The 15,407-nt window shown below is 45.6% G+C and overlaps 1 protein-coding gene across 6 annotated transcripts in view; it reads right to left on the bottom strand.

Annotated features, from left to right (window-relative positions):
* The window catches only part of COL5A3 (collagen type V alpha 3 chain), a 117,163-nt gene that overhangs the window by 69,937 nt on the left and 31,819 nt on the right, over positions 1-15,407 (bottom strand). For 3 of the 6 annotated variants that reach the window (XR_014508261.1, XM_083428176.1, XM_083428178.1), the window contains 8 exons: positions 15,167-15,289; positions 12,952-13,083; positions 9,209-9,328; positions 7,284-7,475; positions 3,921-3,968; positions 2,618-2,659; positions 907-969; positions 589-663 (listed from right to left, as the gene is read on the bottom strand). Coding sequence is in view for 5 of the 6 variants with exons in the window: in XM_083428176.1 (XP_083284302.1) it covers positions 589-663; positions 907-969; positions 2,618-2,659; positions 3,921-3,968; positions 7,284-7,475; positions 9,209-9,328; positions 12,952-13,083; positions 15,167-15,289 (795 nt within the window). In the remaining variant the exon portion in view is untranslated. Of the gene's footprint in view, positions 1-588; positions 664-906; positions 970-2,617; positions 2,660-3,920; positions 3,969-7,283; positions 7,476-9,208; positions 9,329-12,606; positions 12,925-12,951; positions 13,084-15,166; positions 15,290-15,407 lie in introns of those variants that run through there. The other 3 variants (XM_083428180.1, XM_083428177.1, XM_083428179.1) reach the window with 3 other exon arrangements.

Here is a 15,407-nt window from a genome sequence, read left to right as displayed (position 1 = left end):
CCAGGCAGATGCTGCCAAAAACGGCCTCTGTGGCAGGCAAGCCACCGCCCTGCCCACTTTGGGCAGCATCCTCCTTGATGAAAGCACCGCGTGATCAAGCTTCAAGCTGACTTTCTATTTTGGTTGCTGAACCCCTAATTTTATTGCCTGTCAAATTGGCAGGATGGGAGAATGAGACATTTAAATTGCGGAAAGGCTAATATGTGCCTTTTTCTTTGTTAATCAATTTTTAATCTATTTATTTGGTGGTTGCAAGGCTTCTTAATCCCAGTGTTCAGCAAGGCTACCACAGCAGTTTACAGATTAATAAAAACAATGCAGTCCTTGCCCTCAGACATAGTCTGGGTACACACTCCCGTTACTCTGGATCCAGTGGGCTCCCACCACTGGTTTGGGAAGAGCTGTACACTGAGGCTCCCATGCTCTGGAGTAGAGCTCAGACTTTGTTTTAAATCCCAGCCAGCCCAAAAGATGGTGTTCCTCCGGAATCTGCTTTCCAAAGGGACTGGATGTTCAAGCTTCCTGCTAAAGATCTCCCCTGATCTCAGCTCCACAAACCCGCTTCACCCATCATCCTGCATCACCTACCGGTAACATAATCATTGTCCCAGGAGGCCCACGGATGCCATCAGCTCCTGGAAGGCCTGGGAGTCCGGGGGGTCCCTGTACAGAAAAAAAGCAAGAAAAGACCCATCAATCATTCCCAGGAAGTGTTGAGCTAGAAGAAATCTGCATCAAGCTAGGACCTGTCTCCAAGCACTGAGGTACACTGAAAGGGGCGCATGCCGGTGATTCCTCACCTTCTCCTCCCCGCCCCCACCAGCTTCTGAGAAGATTAAGAATCCCCAGGCTGGAGAAGGGGGAGGCTACCCTTCTGCCTCTTGAACTGCACAGAGATTTCCTTACCTGCTCACCGGGATCTCCTGGCAATCCTGCTGGCCCTCCCTGTCCCATTGGACCCGTCTCACCCTGGGAAGAGACAAACAGAAAATGAAGATAAGCATCTCACTGACCCAAATCCAACACCCAGTTCCCCTTTCAACCAGAAACCCTGTGGCACCAGAAAACCCCAAGCCAGCATTGCGACCACTGTGCCTTCAGTGCCAACATTGTACCTGATCCTGGTTCTAGCAGATTCTAGTACCAAAGATTTTAAGTACAGTGGTACCTTGGTTTGCAACCACTTTGGATTACAACAGTTTTGGATTACAACCACATCAAACCTGGAAGTGCATGTCCCCTTTTTTGGATTACAACCCATTTTTTTGGATTGCAACCCATTTTGGGGGAGAGGCCCCATTGGCGAAAGCGCTCTTTGGGTTACAACCTGTTTTGGTTTACAACCGGACCTCCAGAACGGATTATGGTTGTAAACCAAGGTACCACTGTACTCAGGGGGTGAAGCATCAATGCTCTACAGAGCTCCTCATTCCTCCCCACAACTAGCCAGAACAGAATACTAGCAGAATACTAGATACAAATGTCCATCATTATGGGCTTATCCACACTTATCCTTTCTTCTGCTCTTTCCAGGTACGGTCTGCACTTTAAAGCTCCATGTCCAAGCACCCCCTTTTTTCTTTTTCCTCTGAAGCTTTCCCCATGAAAACTCACCCTTTAATGCTCAATCAAAGAAAATGGCAATCTGTAGAAATCCCAAATCGATGTTGAGTCCAACTGAGTGCTAAAAAGTGGGTTTTCATGGAGAAAAACAAACAAACGCTTGGACTGTTAAGCATGGACCTGTGCCTTATTCTGCTTCTGCCAACGTGTTTAATTTATACAGGTTGCAGGTTTCAGAACCTTTGAGGAAATTCTTTTGGCTAAAAATGGGAATATGTTTTCCCATTGTTTCCCTCCCCTAGAAGTGCAAATTAGGTTGCTGCCAGGCAAGTGCTCATTGTGGGATCAGTGTTCCTCACGCAAGCAAGTTTTTCACAGAACCGACATGACACCATCAACAGCAAAATGCCAACCAATACCATTTCTCCTGTTGGATCTGGATGTACCCTTTGGGGGGAAATCCAATGAGAAAACAACAACCCTGTTGCCAACTATGTGTTTGTAGTATCTCTACAAGACATTTGCAAATTCTGGAAATACCCACAGTCCATGATATACTTTTGTGTGTCACTTTTTGAATGGTAGAGGCTAGCATAAATTGGGGGGGGGGGGCAGAGGGAGAATGGAATTTGAACTCTGGTTCCCCACACCTTAGCTCAACTCTTTTGAAACTGGCACTCAGTTTATAAGATGCCCATTGTTCTCACTTGGAGACAGGCTGGAGGCCTAATATGGGAGAGGTGACTGGGGAGAAATGACTTACAACATCCAATTCCAGGCTGAATCCCATGGCTCCAAAGAGAATCTTAGAAACCATGAAGGTGGAACAATTCACTCAGGAACCCATGCAATATGATATCAATATTTTATGGGTACTGCCCAAAACATCAGTACAGAACATGCCCAACAAATACAGTCAGGGCACAAGGTACAATTATTCCACAGAGGAACAAGTGAATCGTGGGACCAGGTGACACATCCACTTTGGAATCCTCTGGTGTGTCAGACTAACACCAGCTCTCCTCCTACGGCCTGAATTTATTACTTTCCTTACCTGTGGACCTGGGTAACCAGCTGGCCCCTCAAAACGCCTGCCCTGCAATTAAAAGAAAAAGATTGAATACAGCTGTTAACACAGATGGCATGGACAAGGAATGAAATGTACTCTAAGTTACATTATATAGATTAGTTCACTCTTAAACACACTTAAAACCTCATTTCGGTACCTGTAAAGATACCAGAAATACCAGTGATTTTGCAGTTCCAAGGAAATAAACATATATGCACTTACTTTATTTATAAAAGTATTTATGGACTGCTTTTTCATTAAAAAAATCAAAGAGGTTAACAACAAAAATGCACAAAACCATATAATAAAAATATTTAAAAATTAAAAATAGATATCAATTAACCATTGTGGGAAAATGTATTACTAATTGTCTGCATAGGCCTGGCAGAATAGAAAAGTCTTCTGCAGACATTTAAAAGTTAAAGCAGAAAATGTCTGCTGAATCTTTATTGGCAAAGTATTCCACAATACCGGGCCACGAAAGACTCTATGTTCTATTGTTATGAAGTTATGGATAGGTGTCTTGTGCAGACAGTAAACTTGTGAATATTACTATTCAGTTGAAGAAGAGGGTTAATTGTCCCAGCTGTTGAACACTGAGGCCAACTGCATATTTGATATGCAACAATGACACAAATCTACGAGGTGATGTCTCCTAGGGCCTGTGCTTTTGAATGGCATCAACAATTGTGCATGTGACGCAGACTTGTACAGCTGCAAGCACTTTTATTTGGAAAACATGATGCACAACTGTAGTATACACAAAATACACAACTGTGCTTCAGATCTACACTGTGGCCAAAATAATATGCACACATGCACAAGGTTGCTTCAGATCTGTCTTGTGAAAAAGGCATATCTACTTTTATGATGCTAGTGTGCAAGAAGATGGCAAAAAAATCCAAGAAAATAAAGAAAAAGGTTTTGCACAGCCACATTTGCAAGCAAACATTTTGCCAAAGGGAATTGCCAGCAGAATTGGGTCATTGTTCGGGGCCTAACAGCAGGGTTCAACTTCTGCCGCACAGCTTGCATCACTTCTACACTGTCTCCCATATTTACTACAGCCTGCCACACACCCAAAAACCTTCCCATAATTTATTGCTGGTATCTTCTCTACTGTTTGGAAATCTCTAGGTCTGGAAATGTGTTTCCTTCCAATATTAAAATTGGAGTGACCAAAAGCCACCCTCCACCCCCTTCCACCCCCATCACCAAGTGGCTTTCAGCCCCATGTCATACTGATGGAGGAGCACCAGTGCCACTACAGAACATGTACCATACTCACTGGCTCTATGATGGCTGGCTCCCCTTTCTCTCCTTTCAGGTTCTTTTCCTGGTAAAGACACAAAGGAAACATATAATAACAGCAATGGCCAACCTGCATGAGTCACTCATACCATTGAGAAAGCTGCCTTTCCCCTAAACGGGTGGGTGGGATCTCTCCCTGATGAACAGAAAGGAGTCAGGTAAATTAAATGGGAATCATGAATGGACAAGGAGCCCTTTATAGCCTGCTGTTCAGCTACATGGAATAGAAACAAAGCATAGCAGCTTAAAAGGGGATGGAGGCAGGGGGGTTCTCCAGCCGGAACCCACAGGAACTCAGTTCTGGCACCTCTCGGGTGGGCACCATTGCCATTATAAGAGAACTCATTATGAGTTCCGGCACCTCTTTTTCTAGAAAAATAGCACTGGGTGGAGGTCTATTAACATAAGAACATTCAAAGAATCTGATGGACCAGGCCAAAGGCCCTTCTAGCACAACATCCTGTTCTCACAGTGGTCAACTAGATGCCCCAGTGGGAAAAACGTCAAGCAGGATTCAAGCGCAAGAGCACTCTGCCCACCTGCAATTCCCAGCAACTGATCTACTGCCTCTGAGAGTGGAGGTGCAACATTGTCATCATGGCTAGTAACTGCTGAGAGTCCTTTCCCCCATGGATTTGTTTATTCCTCTTTCAAAGCCATCCAATTTGGTGTCATCACTGCCTCCTGTAGGAGTTAAGTTCCATAGTTTAACTATGAACTGCAAGAAGAACTACCGTATTTTTCGCTCCATAAGACACACTTTTTTCTTCTTAAAAGTAAGGGAAAATGTCTGTGCATCTTATGGAGCAAACGTGGGGCCAAATTGCCGGAGTGCGGCATGCTCCTGAGCTGCTCTTTGGGGGGGGGGAGCCGCACTGCTCTGCCGGCAGCCGGGGCTTCCCCCTGCAGCCCTGGGAAGGTCTGGGAGCAGTGGGCAAGCAAGAGGGATTGCTGCTGGCTTCAGGGATAGCTGCTCAAAGCCTCTTCAGTGAAGCGGGAGCGTTCCCGCTTCGCTGAAGGGGCTTTGCGCTGCTCTGCTGAACCCAGCACAGCAAGAGGGAGAGCTGTGCAGCGCCTCTTGTTGTGATGCCTTAGCCTGACCCTCCCTCCTCCTTCCTCTTCAACAACATTTGATTCAGTATATTTTTTCCTTGTTTTCCTCCTCTAATAACTAGGTGCCTCTTATGGTCGGGTGTGTCTTATAGAGCAAAAATACAGTACTTTCTTTTCTCTGCCCTTAATCTTCCAACATTCAGTTTCACTGAATGCACATGAATTCTAGTGTTATGACAATGAGAAAAACTTTTCTCTATCCACTTTCTCCATGGCATCATAATTTTATAAACTTAGCTACCATGTCACCTCTTCCCTCTCTAAACCTAAAACTCTCAAATGCTGCAATCTTTCCTCATAGGGGGTCATTTGAGTTGCCCTTTTCTGAACCTTTTCCAATGCTGCAATATCCTTTTTGAGGCAAGGTGATCAGAACTGTACATACTATTCCAAATGAAGTCATACCATAGATTTGTATGATGTCATTACAATATCAGAAGTTTTATTTTCAGTTCCTTTCCTGATGGAAGCGCCCCTCATCTGTCACCACCAGTTTAGACCCCATTACCATATATGTTAAATTAAGATATATATATATATATTGCCCTGACATGTATCCACACTCACTTATATTGACCTGCATTTGCCATTTTACAACCCATTCACTTGGTATGGAGGGGTCCTGGTTGGAGCTTAGCCTAATCAGGAACATGTTGCAGTTCTTCTTCAAAAAGCTGCTCAGGCTTAGGCAGGTCCACAGAATGCCAGTTTTAATGTCCTCTGTGCCAGAATCTAGACAGTTCTGCAAGTGACACAACTCCTGTAGCTTGGAACATTTGCTGCTCCTCCCTGATGTGCTGGTTTAAATGCCAACACTCCAGCACAGGCCAGTTGACTAACAAATTGGTGAGGTGGGCCGAGAGGGAGAGAACAGCAACAAGCTGTTCTGCAGAAAAATATTTTAAGTAGACATCTGTCATTAACATTATAGCTGTCTACTTGCTCCTAAATTCTTCACCCTTCCCTCATAAAAGGAGGGGATTCTTGGCGATTCTCAGGGTGAAGACAGATGCAGTGGTCTAAGAAATAGCAGAGGTCGCTTCATAGCACCTCTGCTCCACTGCAAACAAACATAGCTGTTTCTTTCTGGAGGGAAGCTGTGGAGTTAAAAACAGCTGTTTTCAGAATGGTTCCACTTGAGCAGGGAGGCGGAAGATGGCTTTTGGCTAATGCCCATGCCATCACCAGCACACATCCCTTTGCAGTTCCCAAAGGACTCAAACACATCTTTAAAACACATTGCAATTATTGTTTCCAATAAAGGAAGGGGCACAACTCAGTGGTAGGGCCTCTGCTTTGCATAGAGAAGGTCCCAGGTTCAGTCCCTGACAGCTTTAGGTAGGGTTGGGACTTGGGAGAGAGACCCATGCCTGAAACCCTGGAGAGCCACTACTAGACAGTGTAAACAATACTGACCTTCCTATGCTCCTAATAAAGGGTGAATACATAAATCTTAACATATATTTTTTAAGGCAAATCCCTTCCTGACACGTGATGAGAAGGAAACAAGACTGATAGCTGACCCAGCATTTGACTGCTGGCATGTAGATCCACAGCACACGTTGCAAAACTAAGTTCATGCTGTTGTTGGTATCTGTCTGTCTTGAGAGACAATGGAGTAGGCATCTGGGGGTGAAGTAAAGCACTGTGTTAGCAGCACTGAAGTGACTTCCCTGGGATGCAAGCCTAGGCAATGTGTCTGGAGGTCCTGGGAAGCCCAGGTAAAAAGACCCCCCCCCCCAGCCTCACTGATGTGGACCAAAGGAAAGCACATTGGGCTGCAGGAGTTGCCAGAAGGAGGTGTACAATGTGTCATCTGACTGTATTAATAACTCCATTCTGGATTTGTGTAGGGTTTATTCCTTAACCTTCTCTTTTCCTGAAGATGTCCCACAAGGCAACAGAGGTTTAGGATCAGAGTTTTCCATCTCCTAGATGGGCTACCTTCTCAAGTTGACTCTGCTTACTTTAGATTGAGACTGCAATGCAAGGGGGAAAGACTTGCAGCCCTCCAGGTGTCATTGGACTACAACTCCCATCAGCACCAGCCAGCATAGTCAGTGATCAGGGATGATGAAAGTTGTGGTCCAACATCTGGAGGGTAACAGGTTCCCCAATTCTGCCATAATGGGGCACATGGCAGGTGGCCAAATGCTATGGTATGTTGGGGGCTCAACCAGGGATGGGGAATTAGTAGACCTCAGAAGTGTGTCTCTGTGGTCATTACCGGGGGGAGCTGGAGGGTGTCTTCACTGCGCTCAGCTGGATCATACCGCTCTTCCTCATTCGCATCCCTTCGGTCATAGTAGTCCTCATATTCCCTGTCTCTGTAGTCAAGTCTCTCCTCGTATGCTCTGTAAGTGCCATTGGCATCCAGGTCTGAGTCCTCACCAATCTCGTACTGTTCTCCAAAAAGGTCCTGTCAGGATAGGAGAAATTAAGCACAGCAGAGACTGCCTGTTTCCTGCAGCCACTTTGCTTCCTTTGCAAAGGAAGCAAAGGACCTCCCACCACCAAATGATTACATTCTATTGCCCTTTCAAAGAAAGTAAAGAGCATTTGTTCATCCATTCCTGGGAGGGCCAGCACAGACACTGTAAAGTTCTAGATGATTCTACACATGAGTATCAGTCTCAATACTTCCTTTAAAAAAGTTATTAAGGTATTTATATACCATCTATTACTCTACCAAATAACCTTGCTGCAGCATTCTGCATCAGCTGCAGCTCTGAACCAACCTCAAGGGAAGCCCCAGAAGAGCACATTACAGTGATCCAATCGAGAGCATCCAATCACAGTGGCCTTTGGGGAGCCCCTCCTTTGTATGGAATATTTGGCATGACCAAGGACTACAAGTATGCATCTGCATGTGTACAGTCCCTAGTTCCATGGCTGTTGTGTGGGGTAGCACTTGAGCACAAGGCTTGCTCAAGCATTTTGGGTAGAATGACAGGGCCATGTGTGAAACAGCCTGGGGAATAAGAGAAGAAACAATGGTTTTTAATTACAGGAATGTAAATTGAGGTTAAATGTTAGAGGGAAATGTCATGTTTTCAAACAGCAGGGGTTTACTCCCACATTAATTTCTACAGTAAGCAGTAGTTTACACTGCCAGTCTGCGAGGATTAAACTCCTGCTGTCCCTCTTTGTTTTACCCACATGCTGAGAAAGAAATTTAACAGCTCTCCTTTCCTTCTATTGAATAATGCTGCCCTTGAAAAGGACACAATATCCCATTATTTCTGCCCCAGACAGTAATAGTTATACCGTACTCTCTACCCTAGAACCATCCACATCTTCTCTTTCAATTATCCCTGGGGAAACTGCAGTAAACTACAGCTGCATTTCCCCAGTAGTAATTTAATCACTCAACTATGACTGGTCATGTGCAAACCCTACTGTGATGGAGACACATCCAACTCAGGTTCCAGCGGTGGATTGGAACTCTAATCACCTGTCAGTGAAAGCAAATTCTATAAGGCTCATTCAGGAGTAGAATATGGATTGTTGTGGAATCTCCTCCTGAGGTTTCTCAAAGAAAGTTCAGGTATCTGTCATGGATGTTATAGTATGAATGAAAAGCAGCAGACTGCAGGGACTGCTGAGGTAGAGAAACTATGTTTAATTACTGCTCAGCATCATGGGGCCTGTAGACAGCCTTTTTAACCTCTGTGATTCACAGAAGCTGATCGACATTAGGCAAAAGCAAGTGGGACAGTGTCTGTGAAACTAGAGGATTTCAAAACATAGGTAGGCAAATAAACATCTGAAAGTTCCCCTAACATCAAAGTATATCGGCATGTCAAAACTAGACTGACAAAATGAATAGACCAAAAGATTCCTTCTCTCTAACATGTTCTTCTCCATGTGCCTAGAGGTGTGGGTTAAAATAATAATAATAATAATAATAATAATAATAATAATAATAATAATACAACAATACAAAACAAAGGTAAGCATTCAAATGTGTGGTGATCCATTTGTAATTTAATAATTACAGAGAGGCTGAACCACATGTTTTTTTCATAGATTAGACCAAAGTAATCCCTTTCTAAAATACTCATGGAAATTGTATCAGACTTTCTATGGCCACTGGGAAAGAGAGAACACTTGTCCCAAGATTGGCATAGTCCTTCCCCCAAGCCCTCTTACCTCATAGTTGTCTGTGAGGTTAAAGCCAACTGCGACGGTGGTTGCAGTAATAACTCCAGGACTCTCTTCCCAGGACTCAGTGGCTGCCTTTGTAGGTGTAGCTCCAGTTGGAATCTCATACTTGAGGGTGGCAGAAGGTAAATAAGATGTTAAATACAGAATTTTTGGGGTGTGCTGTTATGTATTTGTTACTCTATATCTAACAGTGAGCGCATGGTGGTGTACAATTTGTCCAGGAGTTAGAAATATGCCATCAGCCAAAAGCCAACCAGGGCAGTCATGGTGAAAGGAAAACACCAGGGCTAATGGAGCGCAGCCCGTTAAAGGTTACAGCAACTAGAGCCAGCCATGCTTCTGAGCCAATAGGGTTTGGTTGGGGCGGAAATGTAAAATAATAAGCTACCATTCCCTAAAGCCTCCTAGCATTAAGGCAGCCAGGTTTCCTGGGGGCTCAAGCACTGGCATTCCAGAGGGTGGAGCCTGAGAGCTAAAGGCCACTTGCTAGCAGATATGGGGATAAAGTTTGGTAGGGCAGTTCCAGGTGCTGCTAGCACCAGGTAAGGGAAGAGCATGGCTTTGCATAATGTCTGCAGGGAAGAGCCCAGTGGGCACAGAGGCAGTATGAACAGCAGAAGCTCTCAAGCCAAGCACAAAATAGTCTGTCACTTTCAACACTCTGAGATCTGCAACCTCCCCTGGAGACCCTGAAGGCTGGTGAAATTCAAAGCCAAACCTCAAGACACAGCGACCCTAACAGTTCTTGACATCAGGCATATTCCATATCAGCAAAACCTACATATCTGGAAATCCAAGTACAGCTGCTACATGAGGGGGAGGCAAAATCGCTTCTGTGCATCTGCTTCACATGCCAGCTATGACTGCCCATCCTATGGATCACTGCTCACCCAGAGCGTGATTTTTGCATGGGACATGAGTGCATCAGTGAATGCTGGTTCACACTGAGCTGTCATTCCTCAGTCAAATCAATAAACATGGCCAGTCCATTCTTACTCCTGCTGAGGCCCACTGCCATCAAGGAGTGAAAGAGGCTGCAGCAGAATGGAATAGCACATGCGATTTGTGGTGAGTCTATCAGGCTAGGCTAAAGCAATGGAAGAGAAAGAAACCAAGGCCATTCCATCAGCTCTGCTGAGAAATCTATTCATTTTGGTCCCTCTTCTCCTTGAACTGTTTCCATTCCAACTGGTCATTATAAGAACTACTTTGTAACTTTGAGAATTCTGGTCCAAATTTGCTTTCCTCGCTGTTTCCTCCCCATCCTTTTGTGTTGCACCTTTCAGGTTGAAAGTCTGCAAGCAGAGATTGTCTTGTTCACTATTGATTATATGTAAGCTGCTCTAGGAATCTTTTCAGCTGGGGAAAAATGGTTTAATTAATGAATTCACCCAGTGTTTGACCTGAGAAAGCAGGAGGAAAAGAAGGGAAACAGAACCCAAGAGCACTACTTACAAAGGGCACGCAGTCGCGTATTTCATCTCCCATGTATTTATTTCCTGGGAGTGTTTAAACTTTGGGTCATTATGAGGCATAAGTAAATAATCACAAAAAATTATTTTAAAATTCACTGCTGTTATGCAATTTAATCTCAGACAGATCCCAAAATTGGCCGGGGGGGAGGGAGGGGGGTAGAATTTTCCCTTCCAGCATCCAACATGCATTAGCTCCCCCCCCCACAACACCTGATATTCAGACCTCCAAAACAGTACTGCTACCTCTCCAACTCCAAGTCACAGTATGTCTTTATAGGTTTACACGAGCAGTTTTTAATTTGAATTAGTTGATTCTGGAATGACAAACAAGATTTGGAAGCCCTCTGGCAGGCTCAATGAGCCAAGATGTCTCAAGATGAAGCAGGGTGTGATCTCTACATATGTGCCACAGCCTTTGTAAGACTAGGTGACCTTGCCAAAATCCAAATGATCCATTTTTGTTGACCATGCTAAATGGGGGGGGGGGTGTTAAAAGGTTGTGTAAAAGTATCCAATGCCTATTTGTGATCAACTGCCCGGCAGTCCTGAACTTTGCTCATAGACAAGCGTCTGGGGATAGTGAAAGGGAGGGATAAGCCCACGCCAAGGCGAAAGGCAAGGGCAGGTGGGTGGCAGCTCGTTCCTGGGAAGAAGTTGGGAAAGGGAAGAGAGGGAAAGATGCTTTTTCTCTGCCAGTACTGAGCAGTCCAGCAGCTGGAGTTCTGATCCCAGAGGGAGGAACTCCTCCAACCGCTCCATTTGGCAGGGAAATGGTTCTCCCTGGCCAAGCCAACAGTGACTCACTGGCAGGATGAGCTCAGCAGCCCCCTGACCCATATTTCACAAGTTTCTGGATACTGCCCTGACATAAAAGGGCCAGTAATGGGAGGAAGGAAGGAGGGCAGCAAAATGCAGGAAGATAATACAATGGGCACAGGAAGACATACCTATGTCATAAGGATAGGATAGAGGGGAGGCATGATGCTCTTTTCTCTCCCCTAAGCATGGTAGGGAGGAATCAAAGCTTTGGGGTTCTAACCGACCTTAAACACTTCTGTAGGCTGTTTCACACATGACAGAGTTGCAACCTCAGGTTTTCCACTCAGGAAGGAAACTGGAACTGCAGTGAATTCTATGAGGAGTGTCCTTGTTGTTGGACTCCAAAACTCCCATCAGCCCCAGCCAGCATGACCAATGACTAAGGCTGGTGGGAGTTACATCTGCCACAACATCTGCAGGGCCACAGGCTCCCACCCCTAATATTGCAAATGAAAAGCTGGTCTAAGTTCAAGGGCAGACCAAAAATTGATGATGTATCTCTTTTGACATTGTCATATTACGCAGCCTTGATTTCTGAACATTTTTATTTTTACAACAAAGTACAAGGGATATGGGGGAAGCACCATAAAGAAAGGGACACAAAGAATATCAACACCATGTTCTGAATTAAGCTGATATTCTTTATGTCCCTTTACTTACTGCACTTTTTTCTATACTGTGTTGTATAAGTTAAACCTTTAGGAAATATACCTTTTAAAAATCCAGGCTGCCTAACAGGAGAGTGTCTTACGAGATACTGATTACTGATTCAAAATATCAAGGTCCAAAGCAATCCATTTTCTTCAGCCTACATTTCTTTATTTACATTTCAACCTGCCTGCCTTGTTCACACCATGATGAAGCCAGCCATAAATCTATGTGAACACTCTCTGTTATTTACCAAGAGGCTACTGTAGTTTCCCACCAATGCAAAAGCCCTGTGTTACTCCAGTTTTCTGGGGAAATTTGGCTGATCAAGCTCATCTCGACTTTGAAAATGGCTGATGGTTGAACATCAGGAGAAGACCCGTAGGAGACATGACCTGGCACACAGGTGAGGAGAATGTGTCCTCAGGCATGTAAACTCACCTGCGCGTCTGAAGAAAAAGCTTTGTGGCCAACTGGCACCAGTGGAATCAGAAGCATGGAGGTGAGCCCAGAACTCCCGGCTGTCCTAGAGTTCATGACCCCCGAGGCCAGCGGTTGCTGAACATGGTTTTCATGGTTGCCCCTAAGGGGCAGCAACAGCAAGTGGACAGAGGAGGCAAGCACTGAGCAGGCAGTTCTGCCTGAAGAACTGCTTGGGACAAAGCAGGAGAAAAGCTGCGAGTTAGGCAGGTTAGGCAGGACAGCTCAGTTAGGCGGGCAGAGGGTTAGGCCAGGAGAGGCTGTGTGTTATTAGGCCAGCAGAGGGCAGTTAGTTGCACTCTCTACCTGGCCGGGGGCCGGAGTGAGTGAGGACATCTCCGGCGACTCCTTGTTCCTCTTCTTCTTGCCTCTCCCTTTCCTCTTGCCCTTGCCCTTTCTCTTGCCCTTGCCCTTCTTGCCCTTCCTGCGGGGAATGTTCTGCACAGGATTGGGGGGAGGGAGAGGACAGAAAAAGGATGGGGAGAGGGAAAGAGAGAGAAAGCAGACACTTGAGAAAGAAGAGAGGCACTCCACTATTCCCATGGAGCACCAAGAGATGCCACCCCCCACCCCCAGCCCCCAGGAGCCCATTCCCAAGAGACAGGTAGGCAGAGGGGAACAGGGCACACAGAAGAGAGACCCTTCACCCAATAGTCTAGCCCCTGCTTGCTTTGGGGCCAAGATGGCTCGATCCAGGAACAGTTTATATCTGTCCCTTCTGCCCACATACTCACGTTCTGCCTCCATTCCATCATGCCCAGGGCTCTGCTGGATGCCTTTGCGGTCAACCCCATTTTGCCCACTACATCCCACAGGCTGCAGAAGCAATCTCCATCAACCCTCAAGTGAACGATCCAGGCTCATGGCTGGCCCTATTAGATGTGGGCTTACCAAATGGAACTAAAAGCAGTTCCTGCAAGAGGGATTTCCACACAGGCAGAGGAGGGCACTGAGACCTTTCAGTAATTCCACAGGCAGCAGCAGAGTGATGGATGCCATTCTGATCATGATGGGAAGGGTGTAGCCTGGTTCTGGAGATCCACTTTCCCCAGACGAAAGATTAATAACTCAGAATAGCTCAGCTGGTCAAGCATGAGACTCTTAATCTCAGGGTTGTGGGTTTGGGCCTCATTTTGGACAAATGATTCATGCAGTGCAGGGGGTTGGACTAGATGACCCTCAGGGTGCACCTTCCAACTCTACAGGTCTATGATTCTATTATCTCTCCCACATCCCTGAAGTTAGCAGGCTCTGCTCCGTGTTTTGACTGACATTTCAAAGCATGCTGCCATAACGCCCTTCAATCAATTCCCCTGCCCTGCCCCCATGAGCCCTCTTCAAAGGTCAGGCTGCATGAATCCTTCCGTCCATTTAGTGATGCTTATATACGCTCATGCTGTGAAGCTGAGAGCCTGGGGATTTCCATGGTTGATAACACAAAAATATGTGGCTCTATATTTCCTGACCATGACCCCATCCCATACTGCTTCCACCCCCACAACCCTTGTCAGTGTGTAATAAACACAGAAGACAAGCAATATCTGGGGAATACATCAGAGGCCCCCACATTAAGCAGGTCCAGGGCCAGGTTTCAGTAAGGCATGATGATGTACAAAAAAAAAAAAAAAAAAGCCAGTCTCCACATCTCTACCACAGGCTGAATATGCCTTTGCTGTAGCATTCCCAAGTCCTGGCATGGGCTTCTCCTAGCAGGACTCATTGGATGAATCCAGCTCTGTATGTGTATGAAGGCTTTCTGAATCAGCCTAGCATCTCTGGAATTCTGCCACCTCAAGTACCAATATTGCCCCTATGGAACCAGCAGTGCCGGCCCTACCATTCGCCAGAGTGGGGCAACTGCCTCAGAAAGCAGGTGCTGATGATGGAGGGGAGTCAGTTAGACAAAAACTTAGAGTGCGAGCAAATCTTGACTTTTAAGAATGGGGGAGGGAAGCATCCATAATACTGAGAAGCCTAATACGTCACATAAGTCACATTCCATGGTCGGGAAAGGTCTTCTTCACTGACTAGGCCAGGGAGCATCGGCGGATGGGTGAATCTGCTGATTCAAATTTCTCCCTGTTTCTTGCTTTTCAGATCTTAAGTTCAGTTCTCCACATTTCCATATCAGTTTGAGAATTATTCTCAAAAAAGGTTCATGAAAATTTAGCAGCATTTTAAGTGCAGATTTTTCCTACTACACACACTTTTGCATGCAATTTTCCCTAACATAAAGCATTTTGTATGTTACATTCATCAATATAGACGTCTATATGCACACTTTACCTTAGTATATGCATTTCTGTACATTGCAGAATTCAGAAGAGGGTGGAGTTCACAGAATGGCTGTTTTTCAGTCCATGTACTATTCCAGAAAGTGTGAATTAAGTAGGCTTGCCTTTAAATGCTGACTTAAACAAACATCTCCCCCAGCCCTAGCTCCTATATAGGCCTCCAAATTTGGCTCAGCTCTGGGGTAATAGTCACGAAAACAGGGAACCCCTGTACTTTGCTCTCCTACCTCTTCGGGATCCTGGGCGTGTAACACGTAGGTGAGCTGTCTGTCGCAATCAGGCATGTAATGCTGACAATAGTGGGCTGCAGCTGCTGGATCCGGCACAATCAGCAGCTGCTGGAGATCACCCTGAAAGGAAGACAGGAGTGGGGGAGTGAACACAGCATGTCAGAATCTTGTTGCAAACATGTGCCCATGTGTACAAACACACACACACTGAAAGAACAGGCAGTCGTTGTCAGGGTGT

This window comes from Podarcis tiliguerta (genome assembly GCF_965153285.1).
Source record: "Podarcis tiliguerta genome assembly, chromosome: 2".
NCBI lineage: Eukaryota > Metazoa > Chordata > Lepidosauria > Squamata > Lacertidae > Podarcis > Podarcis tiliguerta.
The sequence above is the reverse complement of the archived record's forward strand: the minus strand, read 5'-3'. Positions and strand labels throughout refer to the sequence as shown.